At 50.1% G+C, this 19,478-nt stretch overlaps 1 protein-coding gene across 1 annotated transcript; it reads right to left on the reverse strand.

Moving 5' to 3' along the window:
* Positions 1-5,941: 5,941 nt before the first annotated feature.
* On the reverse strand, positions 5,942-19,139 carry LOC147648754 (serine/threonine-protein kinase PAK 3-like). The gene is made up of 15 exons (XM_086866510.1): positions 18,787-19,139; positions 17,092-17,129; positions 16,517-16,648; positions 14,900-15,034; positions 14,286-14,627; positions 13,750-13,839; positions 13,176-13,350; positions 12,097-12,160; positions 11,588-11,636; positions 10,705-10,817; positions 9,995-10,112; positions 9,472-9,571; positions 8,811-9,007; positions 7,324-7,461; positions 5,942-6,207 (listed from the first exon to the last, which is right to left on the reverse strand). The coding sequence occupies exons 1-15, from the start codon at positions 19,061-19,063 to the stop codon at positions 6,106-6,108; spliced, it is 2,070 nt and encodes a 689-aa protein (XP_086722636.1). The 5' UTR covers positions 19,064-19,139; the 3' UTR covers positions 5,942-6,105.
* Between the last annotated feature and the right edge of the window lie 339 nt (positions 19,140-19,478).

Consider the following 19,478-nt stretch of genomic DNA (forward strand, 5'->3'; position numbering starts at 1 on the left):
GCCGCTGGCTGCGATTGGCTGCTTCTGCCGTCACTCGTGGCTCTGGCGCGCGCTGATTGGGCAGAGCGGGGACAAGCCCGGCCCCGCTGGCGCCCCCAGGGCGGCCGTGGGGCAGGAGAGCCGCCATTGCCGGAGCGTCTGTGCGGGCCCGGCAGCGGCGGCAGTCAGCGGCCGGAGCCCGGTGAGGCGGCGGCGGAGCTCGGAGGCGGCCCCGGCCATCGCAGGTGGGAGCCGCGCTCGGTTCTGCGGGGGCTCGGGGCTCCCTGCGGGCCCGGGAGGGGGCGGCAGGGGGCTGTGGCGGGTGGCTTGTGCCGTGGCCGGCCCGTGTTGGCCCTGGGCTGAGGGCGCTGCGGGAGCGGCTGCCCGCGGTCTCCTTGCCGCTGGGGCCTCGGCAGGAGGCGGTGGCGGAGCAGCGCTGGCTCGTCCCGCTTCGTGTCGGGAGGCCGGAGGTGGCTGCGCTGTGCCCGGGGCTGGGCGGGAAAATTCCCGGCGCCAGAGGTTTGTGTGGCCCAAGGAGCCAGAGGAGTGGTGTGCAAGTGACTTTATTGCTGCCCAAAGGGAGAGGCCATGGGGCATTTGCCGTGCGCTCTCTCCAGTTCTTGGAGGACGCGGCCTCGTTTTTGTCCTGATTTTCCCGGCCGCATGTCCCTGTCCCTTTGCCCAACACTGGCCGAGGTGCTTGGAAGGTTCAGCCTTCCCGATCCGCCTGCTGCGTGTCCTTTTTGTATAACACCCGATATTCCTGGCTCTGTGAAGTGTTTGTTCTTCTGGAAGTTCAGGAATGTAGCGGGACTTGGTTTGAGCAGCAGTCCTTGTCAATTAGTAACATTTTCTGAAACTGGTGACTTCTCCCATTGCTTCCTTATGTACAAGTCCCTGGCCCTATCTCCAAGCAGATTCACTCATTGCCTCTGTTTTTTCTTCCTGGGTGTTCTTTGTTTTTGGGATTGCTCTCAGTGCCCTCATTCTCTGTCCTTTTGTAGCCGTTTGTGGCTCAGGAGGCCTGGCTGCCACCTGCATCCCCTTGCTCAGCTGCTGAATGAGCTGCACTCAGCAAGGTGTGGTGCATGGTAAAAAGATGAGAGTTGCTGTAGCACATGAGAGGAGAAACAGCATTTGTTTAACCCACGGTCTGTGAGTGTACCATGAGACTATGTCCCATTCCCATCCTTTCTACGTTTGGACCAGTACAAGAGCTGCTTTTTTATTTCCTTTTTTATCTGTTCCTCCACTTTTCCTTTGTGATCTATTTGCCAAGAGCAGTTTGAGTCATTCACCTTTCCACAAACTCTGCCTCGATTTTCTGCTAAAAGGTAATCTGATCCATCCCATGGTGAAATGTTGTGTTCCTCATCTGAGTGGATTGGTTGGGAAGAAGGTTGGGAGCTGTCTGATTGAGTATGTCAGGAAAATTAATCCACAAACCCCAGAGGTTTATGTCTAAAAAGGATACAGGGGAGTCCTTTGACTTCATGTGAATAAAGGGAGAGGCCATGGGGCATTCCCCTGGGGTCTCTCAAATTTTTGGAAGACACAACCTTGTTTTCATCCCAATTTCCCGGCTCCGTGTCCCTCTCTTTCCCCACTGCCTGAGGTATTGGAGAGGTACAGACTTCCCGGAATGCCTGATACCTAAGATTCCCCTCTAATGTGTAACCCTCCCTCTTAATTTTTAACTCTTATGGAATTTATGGTTTTCTTGCATTATTTCTTTCATTTTTCAATATTTAATCTCATTTATCAGCAATCCTACAGTCTGTAAAGACAAATAGATATTTTCCATTCATCCATCAGTGGAAACTTTCTCATTGTTTCTTCTATCTCTCAGTGCTGGTTTCATGTATCAGCAGACCCACAGCTTGTTTATAAAGACAAATCTGTCATTCCTCTCAGGTATTTCACTGACAGTTTGTAATCTAATTATGGCACTGAAATGATGAATGGGTTCTCTGGCTCCTGATATGAATTCCTTGGGGTTCCCAGGGGCTGGTCCATGGTGTTGCAGTGAGAAATGTGAGTGAAAATAGGAGAAGAAGGTGACAGGAGAAAAGGGCAGGAAAGATGATGGGAAAATTCTAAGAAGCATGAGTGCATAAGGGTGAGAAACATAAGGGGAGAGAAGGGAGAGAATATGAGGGGAAGAGCATGAGAAACTTAACTATTAAAAACAGTAAAACAGTCAGGAAATGTGAGGGAAACATTGTGGAAACCTGAGGGGAAAAAAATAAAAGAGAAACCTGAGGGTGGAAAAAGGCAGAAGATATGAGTGAAAAAAGGGCACAAAATATGAGAGGAAAAGTGTAAGGAACATGAAGAGAAAAGAATGATAAATGTGAAGAAAAAGGTGTGAGAAACATGAGAAGAAAGAAGTGAGAACGCTGAGGAGAAAAGTGAGAAACATAAGGAGAAATTTTGAGAAGGAAAACTGGGATAAGGAGAGAACCAAGAGGGGAGAAAAAGGTGGGAAATGTGAGAGGAAAAGTGTGAGGAACATGAGGTGAAAAGGCTGGGAATCATGAGTAAAAATGATCAGGAGAAGTGTGACAGTCTTGGTTGGGAAGGGGTGGAAATGTGAGGGAGAAAGGACAGGAAATGTGAATGGAGAAAAGGGCAGGAGAAAAGGCACTATTGACAAAAGAGCTGTAATAATTCCAAACCCATTCCCCCATACATTTGTCCATTTATTGGACAAGCCCAGGGCTGCTCTGTGTGTCCGTCTCTACCTCTGCCTTAATTCCCCTTTGGAAGCGGTGGAACTGGCCGGATCTGTGTCGCTAGAGGACACAAAGTGGAGCACGAGGGTTTGAATCACGAAACAGCCAGAGGTTTATTTCATGAGGCAAAAGCCCTTAAAGCCCTTATTTTGGGGTTTTTCAACCCTTTTTATAAGGTGTTCCAATACAGGTTAGGCTGACTGGTAGAAGAAACAACAGCTCCCTCATCCCATTGGTGGGACAAGAGAGAAACACTCTCAGAACATCTGTATGATTATTTTGAGAAACTAAAACCTTGTTTTCACTACAGTCCTTGAGAGAGAAGAAAGTTCTCAACAGACTTTCCCTTGGGAACAGATCAGCCCCTGAGAGCTTGAAACTGTCTCAGGTTCAGAAAATCATGTCCACAGATCTGCCCACCAGCAGCAGCTGCTCCAAGCTGGGAACGTGACTGGCGGTGCTGATTTCCAGAGGCTTCTGTCCCCCAGGTGAAGCCAAGGCAGGGCAGGGTTGAAAAGCGGTGCTGGTGCTGGTGCTGGTGCTGGTGCTGGTGCTGGTGCTGGTGCTGGTGCTGGTGCTGGTGCTGCTCTGTGCCAGAGAGCCCCGGCTGGGCAGGGCATGGTGCCCACGCACTGCGGGCTCTTCCTCCTGCTGGGCACACCTGGGAACAAGTCATGATGACTTGTGGGAAAAACAAGAGCTTTGTGGGGGCTGCACTGCTCCTCACACACTCAGGCCACCTACGGCACAGAGCTTTGGCCCCCAAAAAGGTAAACCAGAGGGAAACAGCTGGAAAAGGTTTCATTTCAACCTTTCTTACCTGCTCAACAGAAATGGCCAAAATGAAAGTTACCAAGCAGGGTGTGATCCCCACATCCAGCTTAGAAACAGTTAGAAAGCAGGCAATACTGTATTTCTGCACTGGCTGTGTGGGAAATCCCTTCCCTAACTTGTGCACACCCAGCAATCTCACCTACTCGTTTGTATCCATGGAACTAAGACATACTCAATACTTTGCTGAAGCTCACAGGCTAAACATTCCCCTAAATTATTTGACATATTTAAATCTCATCTCAGAATTTATCAACATGAGAGTAGGGCTGTCCTGAGGGTCTCTGGTAGTCATTGTCATAGGTTCAGGAGGAGACCCATGCACAAAAGAACCCAAGACTCAGATGGGGTTGCAAAGCAAATTTATTCTATTAGTTGCAGTAGCAAATACTGCATACCAACCCCAGCATTCCCAAAAACCCGCTGAGCGGGAGAAGGAGCTGAAGCATCGTCCTCAGCGGGAGGGCAGGTAGGCAGTGCCCTTTCAGGACATCCCCTGCACCAAAACAGTGTGCACCTCGTCCTTCTCACCTCTCCACCCCAGACGCAGGCCTTATATCTCCTGCTCAGGAGTGGCATTTTCCCAGTTCCAGCATCAGCTCCCACGTGGCCAGCATGAGATGAGGCCAACAAGGCCTCCATTATGCATTGTTCCTCTTTCAAAAGTTAACTGCCCACCGACTGACCAATACATTGCTTCTCTTGCAAGGGTCAAGTTCCCACCCCTTAAACGATACAGTTTTCTTCATTGTCTTGTCAACCTGCTCAAACATGGATCAAATGTGGCAGGGCCTCAAACACGACTGCAGTCCCTGACACAATCTTTTGGAAACACCCATTCCTCATCTCCTCTGGATGTCAAGAGATTCCTAAAACCACTTTCTTCCTGTGAATGGATTCCAGCTACCTTCTTACCAGGACCACTCTCTTTATTCTCAAGGCTAATATAGCCACTTGCAGACATGAATCACTGCAGTGGGGGAATACAGGGTTCAGCACTGTTTGTTAAAGCTAATGGAATTCACGAGCCCTATTTGTTACACTTCAACACCTCTCCTTCCTTTTCTGGGAATTCAACACAAACTTAGTAAGTTCTGCAAGTGCTCTTGCTGCATAAAGCCACATTGTGTCTTTCATTCAGCAATTCATGAAGAAAACACAAATTGCCTACTGAGACACTTCTGCTCCCTCCCAAATCACTACTCAAGAACAAGCCTCAGGCACATGCCCATAGTCCCTCTCTGCCAGCAGCTCCGAGCTGCATTGCACAGTGCTTGCTGTGCCCCAGAGAGCACCAAGCAGGCTGGCCTGGTGCCCCTGAATATTTCTGCAAAGTCCTCTTCATTTCACACCTTTGCTGTGGCTCAGTGCAGAGCTCCAGGATTGCAGGCGCTTGGTCCCAGAGCTGTGTGAGGCACTGGCTCGTGCAGATGTGCCCTGACTTGCTGTCAGTGCCTCACGCTGGCCTCGGTTCCCCTGGCAGAAATGCCGTGCCTGAAGGACACTGCCCTGTGCTGGAGCCTGCGGAGCAGCCCGGCTCCCTCCCCCTGTGCCCAGAGTGCTGCACACACTGCTGACCATTGCCAGGAGTTCCAGGGCAGGCGGCAGAAGGGCAGCAATGGTCAGGCAGGGCAGCAGCCCTGGGCTGCTCTTTGCCTTTCTCTCCTCCTGTGCAGACTCCAGACAGCCCATGGCACCAGTGTGTGCTGTGCCCAGCACGGCGCCGCTTCCCCTCAGGAGCAGCCAGCTGCCAGCTTGGCTCTGAGAGCGGAGGATTTGCCTGGTGCCAGCAAGAGGCAGCCAGGGCCAGGCTGCTGCCTCTTGCAGCTCCAAGGGCCTCCTTCCAGCCTGCCTCTGCCGAGGCTCAGGCTTCTCCGGGCTCTGCCAGGGCTCTGCTGGGGCTCCAGCCTGGCCAAGGCCGGGCCTGCTCTCACCTCACAGTCGCTGAGAGCTCTGCACCACACGAGACCTTGCACAGCACCCTCACTGCTCTTTCTGCTTTCTCTCTTCAGCCAGACTCTCCTCCAGCCAAAGAGATTTCTCTTAGGGATACAAATCCAAGTGGCAGGAACCCAAATACTCTCGAGTCACATCTGCACAGCCTGCATCTGCAGGATGTTTGCGTTGCACCGCTCCTCCTTTGGTTTTTCCTGCAAATGCCATTGCTGTTTCTGCCTCAAATAGAAATGCCACAGCTGGGCAAAACTTGTCCAGGTGGCCATATTCCAAAGGCAGTGTGGTCTGGAGAGGATGAATGAAGAGGAGCCTTCCCCCCTTACAAACTGTACCAAAGAAGCCATCAATGTCACTTTCCACCTCTGAGAAAAAACTGACAATTCAGGAGGAAATGTTGAGCTTTCTCACAGGGTCAGAAGGAGAGAAATGTTCCAAAGGAGTTGAGATTTTAGAAATTTTATTTAAAATCCTACTCTACAATCCTACACTACAAACCTACACTACCATCCTGCACTACAATCCTACTCCATAATCCTACTCTCCAGTCCTACTCTACAATCCTACTCTACAGTCCTACTCTAAGTTGGGCATGGAGAAGACAGTTCTAAATTAATTGTTGCATTCCTGCCTCCTCCTTCCACTTCTTTACTGCAACGATGAGAGGTGCCAGGCTGGACCCAGGCATGGCCAATGTTATAAATTGATGCTGCAGAAAGGAAAAGAAAACAACAAGAAAGCATGATTTTCCAAGCGAAGAGCTTCAAAGGCAGGGGAATACTTTTGAAATGGAAAGGGGATTGAGTCAGAGTAGGTCAGGGGCATGGGGCAAGAGTGGCACAGGTTGCCCCAAGAGCTGGTAGGAGGCCCACCCCTGGAAATATCTGAGGTGTGAGTATCCTGATCTCTTGAAAGATGTCTCTGCTCATTGCAGGACACAGACTAGATGACCTTTCCATGTCCCTGTGTGTTAGTTTGAGATGAATTGACATTTAGGGAAAGAAGTAAGAAACCCCGCATGGAAGTGATTTCTTTGAGAGAAGCTGCTGGGAGCTTCCTCTGTGCCTGAGACAGGCCAATGGCTGGCTAGTTCTGAGAACTGACAACATTTTGCACCATTTAGAAATGAGATGTGCCTCTGTGATGATGCACATTTTGAAAACCACCAGCCCGGGCACTGGCCCTCTTTGCTTCCGGAGCCCAAAGGTAACGGAGCTCTGGTGAGGCCGGCCCTGCTCGCCCACGGCCTGTGCTCCTGGGGGAGGCCGGGCCAGAGCCCAGCGGCTCCCGGGCGGGGGATGGAGGCTGCGGGACCCCGGCCCCAGGCTGGGCCAGGCCACGGCTGCTGACATCTTGCCCACACTAAACCCTCTCCCCGGCGTGCAGCGACGGCTCCAGGCCGAGCCTCCCCTCCCAGCGGCTCCCGGGCAGAGAGAGGGGCCCAGCACAGCCTGAAATCCAACACCGTGACTGCCATGACCTGGGTGAGATTGAACCCTTTCACTGCACAGGTGAGACCTTTCTTATTCTTGTGGGCCTGATAATAAAATTTGTTATTCCTTTGAAGTTTGAAGCCTGTTTTGCCCTTCTCCTAATCCATAGCTCCCAGCAAGAAATGAGTAAGTGCCCTGGTGATTTTAGCCAGCGCTAAAACCCAGCACTCCCTGCCAGCCCAGCCCAGTCTAGGATTGCTCCCCACTGTCAGCTGAACAGCACCAAGGTTGGAAGGGAGGAGGATGGGGGCTCATCTGATGCCTTGGATTTCAGTGGAGGAGGAGCCCATCCCTGGGACACTGTTTCACCTGCAGCCCTTTTGGCATTTTACCTGCAGCAGCTCCTTGGCAGACCAGCGCTGCGCCTCGCCTTTCTGCAGGCAGCAGCTCAGGAAGTCACGCAGCAAAGGCGAGAATTGCTCGGGCTGCCGCAGCTGTGGGCTCCCTTCTGTGGCTATGTGGAATTTAGCCTGGAGAAAAAGGAAACACAAGGCTCCACCTGCTTCTTTCCCATCTGGAACTGCTCTCCCAGAGCCCATTGTTTCAGCTCCACTCTGCAGTGGCAGTTTTTGCCCTGGCAGAGAGGCAGACATGACTTTCGTGTAGCATTTGGATGACGACTTTCCTGTATCATGAAAAAACCCAAGCCCCAAAGCCACAGCTTTGCCAACATCCAGCAGATCTTGCCTTGGCAGCTGATTTCATTGCCTGCTCTAGTTAGTGGCAACTACATCAGCAAATACATGTTTCCTTCTCAAAGGATTCCCAGCAGCTTGGCAGCCTTTTTGGAAGAGGGATTATGCTATTCTAACTAACTGTACTATTCCAAGGATTCTTATGTGAAAAGAATCTCTGCAGTGCTTGTTGGTCCCTTAAGCACAGCTGCCATGAAACAAAACTCTTCAGGCTTTTTGTCTTGTTCTTGAAAATGATGGTAATTGGAAGAAAAGAAAGGAAATGCAGCAGGTGTTCCTCAGGGAAGGAAACAAACCTTTGGTATCTCATTTTCAACACAGACACATTAAGATGCCTCCACAATTGTAGTGGGTTGAAAATGCCTGTTTGGGCACACAGGAACCACCTGCAGCTCTGTCTCTCAGCACTCTGAAAATTTCAGGTTCCCTTAGGTGGCAAAAGGAAAATATTCATGGTGAAATCAGAAGTGTCATCCCTGTGGTAAGCCTGTGCTCGTTGGATTCTCAAGTCAATGCATTATCACTGTGCCCATCCCAGAAAGTGCCAGGAAACAAACAGGAGGTTTTGGCAGGCTCTCCCTGTCACCAGGCTCCAGCTTGGTGATATGGAGAAAGTGGCTTGGGTTAGGAAAGAAGGTGGTCACTGAGTGTCTCAGCAGCACTGCACAAGAAGCAGAAGAGACTCTGGCTTTACAGCCTCATCTCCAGGTTTCAGGCAAGTTTCCCTGTGAGAAGAATGGGGCTGCACCTCTTCTCTCAAAAGCACTGTTTTAGAAACTTGGTTTGCTTTGAGTTTCTTTGCTTCATTTCTGGAAAGATAACAGCAGCTCTGAGATGCTTGTTTCCTATTCTTGGGGCCATCTACACCGCCAAAAGAGCTGGAACGACTTCTAAGGCAAAGCAAAATGCTGCCTGAGAATGGAGATGGTTTGGGCGAGGTAAGGCTTGAGTTCCCCCAGTGCTGCAACCAAAGCCCCAGCAGATGCTGATGTGCTGCAGGGCCATTTGTAGAAGGGGCCTTGGTGGAAGTACTTCCAACAGATGGCCATGGGATTTTGTGCAGTGAGCACAGAACACGGGACAGGTGAGAAAGACAGCGGGATCAGAGAGTATTTGCTCCTTACCGATCGAGCAGTGAAACTGTCATAAGGAGTTTTTTGTTCGGCCATTTCAATTGCCACAATTCCAAAAGACCACACGTCCACTTTGGGGCCATATGGTTGACGCTTCACCACTTCAGGTGCCATCCACCAAGGAGTCCCGGTCACCGAGCACCGCTGATTTTGCTCAGGGGTGAGCTGAGCAGAAAGGCCAAAATCAGCTGAGGAGAAAGCAAAATACTCTTTTAATTTTAATACTCTCAATTAGGAAACCAAGCCAGAGAATTCTCCAGTGGAAGGTTGAGAATGTGCACTTGAATTTCCTGGACAACACTCCCTGCTCTCTTTCCTTGGGGCTTTAGCCAAGGAAATATGAATTGGCTACTTCAAACATCCCCCCATTTCTTACACTTCCTCCAGCAGTGCCTTTTGTTCCCCTGAAGGTTTAGATTACAGCTCACTCCCTCTGGAAGGAACACACACAGACACACACAGAGCAATAGCACTCTGGGCTGCTTGTGGCTCCTTGTCATAGCTGTGTGCACCCTGCAACTGTGCCTTCAGCCCACAGCAGGGGGGACCCCTGCACTGCCAGCAGCAGCATTTTTGGGGAGCTGGCAGTCACTGAAAGCAGCCCCACACCCCCCATTCCTGGAAGGCTGAAGCTGAGCAAGAATACACTGACCCAGCTTGACAGAGCCATCGGTTCTGAGAAGGATGTTGTTGCTCTTGACATCTCGATGGATCACGTGGTTGGAGTGAAGAAAATCCAGTCCTTGCAGGCACTGAGAGAGAAAAGAGAACCAGGGGGGCAAAAAGTAGTGCTGTGAGTTCATCGCACAAGCAAGGAAACAGCTGTGGAAGGTTCCCTTTGCAGGGGAATGGGGAGGAATGGCAGAACACAGCGCCATTGAGAGCAAGAGCCTGCTGCTCCAACAGGAGCAGAGCAGCACCTTTCTCAGTGGAGAACTGCAAATGCCAATGCAAGAGACAGAGATAGAATACAAGAGCAGGGGATAAGAGTACAGGAAGTGAGTCCAGTGAGTGTAGGGGCACTGGCAGACAGTTCCCTTGAGATGCTCTTGCTTGCCCATAGCCGAGCAGCAGCACAGAAACCAAGCCTGGCCCATGAAATCCTTCCCGTTCTGAGCCCCTGTTTCCCAGCCAATGCAGCTCAAGGCCTTGGAAGCACAGATGGGATCCCTGACCTCCCGACTGACGGCTGCAATCTCTCCTTCAGACATTTGAATCTCATCGATGAGATCTCTCAGAGTGCCTCCGTCCATGTACTCCATCACCAGCCAGAGTTCCTCATGCACAAGGTAGCTGAAAAAAGGAAACAAGGCCATGCAGGTGAACATGCACGCCTAGGTTGGTTTTTTGCTTGAGCCTTGTTTCTGGGTCCCTTTGAGACAAGGGCAGAAGTAAAGGCATAGACATTGCCTCTAGGCTGTGCAGTGTTTGCAGTCTGTGCTGTCTCAAGGAGAAAGGCAGTTTAGGAAGAGCCCAGATAAAAAACCTGTCACGCATGGCATTTCTGGAAATAAGCACCTAGTCTTCCTGGCATGCACAGCAATGGAAAAGAGGGGCAACAATGCAAGGGCAATCCTCTCTTGGATGGTTCATCAGCATTTAAGAAACTTGAAAAACTCAAGCCCAAAGAACTGTGGAGGCAATGAACTTAGAAGGTATTGAATTCTTAAGATAGGGCTGATGCAGGTTTTTGAACAATGTTCAGTCTGCATTTGCCAGGGTGGATTCATGCAGACAAAATGCAGTCTCTTCCCATCCATTGGAGATAAGTAGAGAAATAATCATTAACAACTCTATTTCCTGCCAGTGACCAAAGTGGGTTTTTAAGCTCTCATGCTTGTAGTATGTAAACAAACATTCAAGGAGTAGGACCGTGACCACTCACCTGGCTAAGTAATTCACGATCCTGGGACTCCTATTACTCTCCATGATTCTGATTTCATTCATGGTTAGTATCTTCCTACTCACTCCTTGCACATTTATTTTCTTTATGGCCACCTCAAATGACATTGAAAAGGAGTAATTTGAGAAAATTGGTAGCATGAGACCACAACCCACATGGAGCAAGTGATTTTGGAATGGCACAGCCAAGCTGTGCCCAAGTGCCTTGTGATTAGACCTCATCATTGGAGTAATTAGGGAGTGACATTGCAACAGCCCATTTCTCTGCTCCCTTGGGGGTCAGTTACAGGACATGTGGCCACTGGCGATTTGTCCACTTGGTAACTAAGGTGTATCAACGATCACCCACCAAGCTCTGACCACACTCTCTGCTGCTCTGCTTGGTTCAAAAGAAGGAATGGGTGCCTTGGTTCTCTGTGGATACATCCTGGGCTATGCGCAGGGCTCAGGGCTTTTAGGAACATCTTGCAGATCTCTCCCTACGTGTGGCTCCCAAGTGCAGCACTGCACGTGTCTAGGGAACTACCAGGAGCATTCAGATGTATTTGCTGGCAGCCAGAAATGAGAATTCAGGACTCTGAAGCTGTAGCCCCAAAAAGCAGTGAGGTGCTCTAAGACACCACCTTTGTTTTAGCAATTGAGAGCGTGTGGGGGCGTCCTTCTCTGAAAGGAACCGCTGCCCTCCTTGTCTTCCTACGGGCAGCTGAGGAGGACAAAGCCTGTTCCAAGTGCAATTTGCAGGCTGGCTCCAGTCTGTGCTTCTTGTGCCTTTTCAGCACAGCTCTACTCAAAGCTCCAGCCACAGCTGTCAGCAGTGGGGAAAGGCCTGGAGAGCAGCAGAGGCTGCAGGGGCTGTTGACATTTACCTCTCCTCCTGTTGCAGTGTCAAGTGCTCTGGAAACCTCTCCAAAACCCCTAGAAACAAAACAGCAGCAAAGAAAGGAGAAGCCATTTAGATCTTGCAGTGGAAGCCAGTCCAGACAGGAGAGCTCTGCTGTAAATGCCTAAAAGCTGCAGGTTGCAGGAGGAGTCTGCCAGAAGGCAGATGATGCATTTTCCCCTCAAGTGCCTGGGCACTGGGCCTGTTCCTGAAGCCTTGGGCTTTACTGCCTCAGCTCCAAAAGGCAGCTTATTCCTTCAAGCAGATTTCCCAGGTTCTATTCCTTGCTGCAGGCAAGACCTTGGCAGCATGGAGATGTCTTTGACAATGCCTTCTGAGCACACTTGACAAATTCTGGCCAGTACTGAGAGATGGGGCAGACTAAGCCCGCTGTCTAAACATGTGGACAACTTGTCTGACTTCCCACTTGATGGATATTCCCCCAGTGAAACACCTGGCCCATGGCTGTGTAGAAGTGACTGTGGTTGGACTCACCCGCTGCCAAGACTTTCCAGTTCAATGTATTTTGTGATGGGATTTTCGTTGTTCACCATTCTCCCTGAGGGAAACAAAATGCAAGATGCTGACTTTCAGGCAGAGATCCGAACTTGCAGGAGATGCCAAAGGCAGCCCCGCTGTCTGGGGCTCTGAACCCTCTGTGGTCAGCTGGGCAGCAAGCACAGCAGCAACAAGACAGGCAGTTGTGCAGTACAAATGGGCAGCAGAGAGACTGATTTTGTCCAGTCCTTGGAAGGAAATGAAGCGCAGAGAGCACAGCAGGGCACAGCACAAGGCTGGCAAAGGCCAAGCGTGAGCACTGACAAGCAATGGCAAGAAGACACAGCCAGCCTGAGCCCCTGACAAGCTTGTAGCAAATATCTGTTTCTTCATTGTGGGCCCAATGAAAACATCTCTCGCTCTCTTTGCTGTCACCTGATGTACTTTCAAAGGAGTCCTCACTGACAAAAATACAGCATTCTCATAAAAACCTTGTAGATATAGTAGACGCAATAAAAACAGTCCTAAAAATGACACCAGTAAGACACATGGGTCAGAACAGCTCTTTCAGGGTGGAGAAAAAACAAACTCTTCCAAAAAACCCCAAATCAGAAACTAAAAAAGGATAAAATCTGAAAACTAAAACCAGAACCACAACAAAAAGACAAAACCCCAAAACCAATCAATATCTCTGAAGTCTTTTGGTTCTGATGACTGGTGGGAAGTCTGGAGTCTAAGGAGAATTTCAGAATCAAATACTCTGTTCAGTTTGGCCACTAGCACACAGGACTTGCATAGATCATTTGCTAGGCCACAGCCTCCTGCTGATCCAAGAACAATTCCTGCTTCTGCCTTTAGTGGCAGGGGAATGCCAGGCAAAGCCGAGCCAGTCCAAGCTGCCCTCAGAGGCAGCAGGAACAGCCAGAGCGCTCTCTCGCTGCCTCAGAGCACAGCAGTTCCTGTGGGGAGTCCTAAATGTCTCTGGGACACCAAAGTGAGGAGGATCATTTGCTACAGCTCTGCTGGCACGTGCACACAATACACTGTCCCTCAGACAAGAAATACACCAGACGTACTCAGTTGCTCCACGAAGTCTCCCTGGCTCTCCTGGAGCTGAGCAGCAGATGTGTCACTGCTGGACATGGACAAACTGCCCAGGATCCACTGCTCAGCTTGGGGAACAAATGCTCCTTTAGATGCTGCTGCTGCTGCTGCTGCTGCAGCAGATTGAATGGAAGAGCCTGTGTAGATCTGCAAGAAGAAAGGAGTTTGTGTCAGAAAGCTGGCTGGCAGAGATTACCCCGAGTTCCCTTTTCAAATGCAAGCCCTTAGGAAGTTGCTGTTAGCCACATGCAAAGCTCATCAACTGGATTTTTTGGATGCCCACTTCTGGAACCAAATGGTCAAAACGCAAGGTTGGTTTTAATCAAATTCATGGCCAGTTTCATATTCCATTTTCCTGGATTTTCTGAAGGATGACTGCAACAACGACCATTGCACTTCCTCCCAAGGATCCCTTTCCCCCTCCAAGGGCTGCAGACACATTTGCAGCTCCTTGTTCTAATGTTGGAGCTCCTCCCCCTCAGTCCTCTTTTCCTGCACCATCTTCAGAAGGTGCTCAGCCTGCAGCACTTGTGCTTGGGACAGTACCTGTGCCTGCCGCCGACCTTGGGGCTCTTCATCAGCCGGCATTTGCTGGAAGCCTTCGCAGGCTGCCAGGTGAGATATCAACACGTCCACCTCAAGTCAAAGAGAACAAAGCAGTCAGAGACCACAGCTTGTCCCTGTGTGCCAAGGCTCATTGACTGTGAGCAAAGGGAAAGAGCAGGACAGCAGCAGATTCACCAAGGGATACAGACAGCTTGCAGCTTGTATTCCAAATCTGTCTGGGGGACTGTGTTCACTTGCAAAAAGCCCTGAAGAAACAAGGAGAGCAGGAGCAGGCCAGCAGGAATCCCTTGAGATGAGTGCTGGCAAAAGGGGCAAATGCCTGGTGCCACTGTCCAGGGCAGTAGCTGAGATTGAGCACAGCAGGAAATGTCCTTCCAAGCAGCTGGGATAGACACTACAGCAGGATGGCACTGAGAGGCATCAGCCCAGCCCCCTGCTGCTCTGCAGAGGAAAGGCAAGAAGGGCAGAAAGCACCAGACTGCAGTGACTGCTGTGCCTATCGCTCTTTCACTCACTCGATTTTCTAGAGCCTCTTGCTGCTGAGCGAGGAGATGAAATTTCTCTTCGATGATTCTCCTTTCTTCCTCCAGCCTCTCCTCCCTTGCCCTGATCCTAGCCTCAGCTTCCTGCAGCTCTGCCAGAAGCTCCTCCTCGGAGGCCTGTGAAGAATGACAGAGAGGAATTTCTGTGAGTGGAGTGTCTGCCACACTTTCACTCACCTGGTTCTGTTGATTTCCTCTCTGCCAGGGGAGATTCATCTCCTCTTCGATGCTTCTGTCTTCCTCAGGCCTCCTCTTCACTGCCATGATGGCCCTCGGAGCTTCGGGCAGCTCTGCCTGGGGCTCTGCCTCGATGTTCTGTACACACAAATGGAGAGCGAGTGCCTGGGAGCTGCCATCAGGCTCAGCTTCTTCCTCAGTTTCAGCCTCAAAATCACACTCATTCAGTCACTTCTTTCTGCTTCCCTACCCACCTCTGCTTCCACTGTAACCTCCTGTCCCGCTGCTGATCTCTGCAGAGGCTCTTTGCTTTCAGGGCCTCTGGCACTCGTGGCCTGCTCAGTCCCAAGAGCTGCGTTTTATGCCCCTCTTCCTGCCCTTCACTCTGTCCCCTGCTGAGTCAGGCTTACCTGGCCATTCTCCAGTGGCTCTTCCACCTGCTGCCCCAGCTGCTCTTCCTGCTCTTGGGCTGGGAACAGCTCTCCCTCAGGCTGGCACGGCCATCCTGATAAAACAATCTGCTCCTGCTCTTTCTCTGGATGGACCTGCAGAGAAAGCAAGAGAAGATGGGCTTCAACTTCTCATCCAACATTTGTGGGCCAAGACTCAAAGGCTGATGGGCTCCCATGTTCCCAAAGCTCTGTGCTGCTGCTCTCCTGCCTTGTTCTCTGCCCGTGGGGAAGCACAGATTCCAAAGTGACCCTGGCAGTGCAGTCAGGGCCCATCTGGCACTGAATCTCCAACAGACTCTTGGGCAGATGACAGGAAATGTGGGGCATTTCTCAAGGGCCTCCCTCCCCTTCTGCTGTGTCCTGCTTGTCTCTCCCTAGTGACTGACAGCCAGCCCTGTCCCACAGCTCCATCCTGGCTCTGCAGGGGCTTCCTGGGTGAGCTCAGCCCTTGGGAGAGACACTGCTGGAGTTCATGTTCTTTTCAGGCCTGCCCTGCCACTCCTGCCCTTCTGACATCTACACTCTTGTTAGAAATCCTGCTCATTCAGGAGACAAGGATGTGTGCAATTTGATCCTCTGCTGCAGGTCAGAGAGCCTCTATGGCCACCTCAGGATATGGAAGAGGACCAAGGTGTTTCTCCTCCCTCTTTTGTCAGCTGAGAATTCTGAGTGGCACTGACAGAGATCCTCAAAAGGCCCCACCAACAAATTAATTGACACACCCCTAGGGATGCCAATGAAGGAAGCCATGGGTCATGTAATGCATGTATGACCAAAGTCACCAAAAACCACCTAAACCATGGAACTGTCCCACCTCACTGGGACAGGCAGAAATTTATAGGTTAAACAGGGAGTGTCAGGACAGAAGAGGCAGGAGGAGGAAAACAGCTCTGAGGAGAAAAAACAACCATCTCTAAAGGGGTTCTTAGCAGCACAAGACAGCACTCAAGGACTTGCAGCTTTGCCCCCACACTAGGCTCCAATGCAGTTTCCAAAGCTGCAGACTTCACCACAAAACGTATCAAGAGAAACTTGCCACTTGTGGATTTTGCCTCAGAAGAAGGGTTCAGAACTACACAGTTTGTTTCTTTGGCCACACAGGACAAGAATGGCCGGCCACAGCTTCATGGACAACACAATCATCTCCCTGCAGCTTATCAAAAGCCAAAAGACAGGTGGCCTAAAAGACTCTGCAGAAGTGAAGAATTACTCAAGGAAACTGCAGAACACTTCTCCAGGTCATGCAGAGGTTTCCAAAAAGGGACAGCAAACAAAGCAAGCCCTGTGAGCCCCAGAAATGCCGTGTGAGGCCTTGGCCATGGCTTGGCAGAAGCCAAGAGACAGAGCTTCCCTGAGCCAAGCAGCCAGCTGCTCACCCGCAGGCAGCAGCGCTTTGGGGCCTCAGCACGACGGCTCAAAGCCCAATTTCCAGCTGCCACGGGATGGGGGAATGGCTGGGTGCTGGCAGGACTCCAGCACTCAGCATCCTCAGCCAGCAACAGCAAGTGCTGGCTGCTCAGAAACTTGCAGCTCTGCCTTGCACTAAAGACAGCAGCACCCAGCACTGGCACTTACTGTCTGGGCATGGTCAGGCTGGGCTGTGACCACAGCTGGAGGCTCGTGCTCCTTTTGCTCATTTTGCTCCTCTTTGGCCTCTTCTCCAGGAGCAGAGGGAGCCCCAGCAGAGTCTGCTCTTGCTTCTGGGCTCTGTGGACAGATGGTGGAGTTAGGGACAGGCAGCTCCCTATCATTTAGAACCTTATTTCTCTATGGCTCGATTTCTACAACCAGCTCTACCAAGCACAAATCATCAGCTTTGATAGCAATGGGATTCTAAGTCTCTCCAACTAAATCAAAATGGGTTAATTCAGCCAGGCTGCAAATAGCTCTGAATTAGAGAGTTCACCCTGGCTACTATCAGCAAGCAACGTTCTCTCTGCAAATCTGAGCTTTGAGTTCTTTTAAAGCTCTGCAATGGAAAATTAGGAAATAGCCAACAATGCCTTTGCTATTGCTGTTGTAAACATGGAAATGGATCTTCTTTCAGCCCACCCAGCTGGCCCTCTGCACTCTACTGCCACAGGCCAAGCTCACAGTTCCCTGCACAGTTCTGAAACACCAGGAACATCAAATGTTCCTTTCTGACTCACCTCAGGATCGGCACCTCTGAACACACGGCTCAGATGACCTGCAGTGGGCAAGGAAAAGGAACCAAATTCTTTGAGAAAACTGGAGAGAACCGTGGCCTATTTAGAGCAGCATCTGAGAAGATCTCCCAGTCTGCATTTTCAAAGGTGTCCTGCTTGACTGGTGTGGTTTAAAGCAGCAACTAAAAAATCACTAGAAAACTTACTTATTTCTTGCTGTGAGATATGGATTAGAACAAGAGCAAAACAAGCTTAAAACTTAAATGGAATAAAGACAGTTTATTGACAAAAACTACAAGAATAAGAAACCAGAATAAAACTTCCAGAACAACCCTTTTCTCCCCCACTACCCAACCATTCCCTTGTTTACATGACAACATAGAGACAAAAATACTTTGGAACTTTGGTGTTTACAACAGTCCCAATTCCTGCTAGAGTCTTTTCATCAGTCTTTGTAGAGAAACAGAAGTCTTCTTCTGCTATCTATGGAGTTTTTCACAAGAAAACTATTTTTCTTCATAGCTTTCTATTTCTCTGATGCCAGCTGCCCGGAAATCTGCCATCAGTTGTCTCCTCCCATTTCCCATCACTCTGAGGTGTGTTATGGGTCATGAGTCTAGGGATGTCATTTTTATGAATGAGTTATTCAAAGGCAAAAGTTCTCTTCATCTGTCTCTGTGAGCATCTCTGGAAACAGAAGTTTTCTCTTTTTGCTTCTTAAAAGCCACAAATCTTCAACTTCTCCCCCTCTGTTCCAGCATCTCACAGTGTCACAACTACTTCATCATTTGCTCAAAATCCACACTTGGAAACACTCCATTCCTCCCAATATACTCTTTTATGAATTAAAGGAGATTTTTTCAGAACACTACTGTCCATCTCCATAGCTTTAACAGAAAAATATTTCAGCTTATTAAAGCATCTCCTTCTTTCTCTTCCCCCTCTAAATTTAATTTTTTTCTTCACTCTCTTTGATGGGTTGATGGTTGATCACTCCCTCTCCCTCTCTCTGGAAAGAAAGGATTAATCTGCAAGTCTCATGCAGGCAGTAAAAGAGTTAAAATCTTGCTAAAGCTGCAGATGTTGATGGTGTCAGGTTTCAGTTCAGTGGCAGAAACTGCAAACCAAGTCAGGCTGGCCGGCTCCGTTTCTCCCCCCACCCCGCCCTCTGCAGCCTTGTCCGGCCTGGAGTGGGGGAGGAGGCCGAGACAGAGCCCTGTGACCTCCTCAGAAGCCAGAAACCAAAGAGAGCAAGAAATTCCCGGCCTCACATCTTCAGGTGGTGTTCACAGGTTGATCTCACTTCTCAATAGTTAAAACCGCTGCCAATTCTCAGCCATGGCCAGGAATTAGTCAGGAGAAAAAACTCCCATCAGCCTCCAGCAGTTTCAACTTCCCGAGCTCTCAGAGCTATCTTAAAAGTAAAGTCACCCCAAGAGATTGAGCCAGCAAAGTGAGGAAATGACAGACTCTGCTGCCACAGGCTCTCCCGTGGAGGGAACAGAAGCCCTGCAAATGCTGCCCGCAGCCCCCTGGCTACAGACACCCCGTGTTTTGCTGAAGGTGTTGACAGGAGCTTGACCAAACCAGGGGCATCCTCATGGTCTTTGTGTTTCAATAGCAACCCGGTCACTAAGAAAGAGCAGGGAGACCTACAAAAGCCAGCTCAGGTTCCAGCCAGGGAAAACCTCTACTTACGTGCCAGGTTGGTCAGATAATAGCCGGAATATCCAATGACATAAATGGTGCAAACGGCAACAGCGAGCTGCTCCATCATTGTAGCACTGCTGTGCCAGTTTGCACACTCTGCTCCACCACAAAAACAAACAAGGCTCCTGTCAGTGTGCAGCTGCCCACTGACAAACGCCTCAAGCAGGAGGATGCTCCTGCACTGAGCAAGCCCAAGAGCTGCTCTGAGCCTGAGGCCTTCCGTGCACCAAGGCAACCTTGGGATGTCACCACGACAAGGTGGCATCCATGCCCTGACATCACAAAGCCAATGCTCTGCGCTGCTCTGGGAATTGATGCAGAGCAACCCAACCTTCCCTACAGCAAACACAAAATTGCCTGGCAGGTTCTCCTCTGTCACAAAGGGTCACAAATCCTTTGCTGGGCTGTGGGAAATGACAGAAACTTCCACAGATACTGAAGGGTTTAATTTACAGCCTTGGAAGGAGCTTGGGTTCATGCAATGCTAAAGGTTCACAGACGTTTAGTCGAGAAATCATAAGCTTATGTTCCTATAGCTGCAAGTAAGAATATGCCATAAGTAAATAAGAAACTGCATTGAGTGAGATGGTGGAGAGATTTCAACTGTAATTGTGTGATTTTATAGAGTAAGCTATGAATCTAAATATTATCCTAAGAAGCACATGTGTGTAGGTGAGCTA

This window comes from Cyanistes caeruleus, chromosome 31, assembly GCF_971803275.1.
Source record: "Cyanistes caeruleus chromosome 31, bCyaCae1.hap1.1, whole genome shotgun sequence".
Taxonomy (NCBI): Eukaryota; Metazoa; Chordata; class Aves; order Passeriformes; family Paridae; genus Cyanistes; species Cyanistes caeruleus.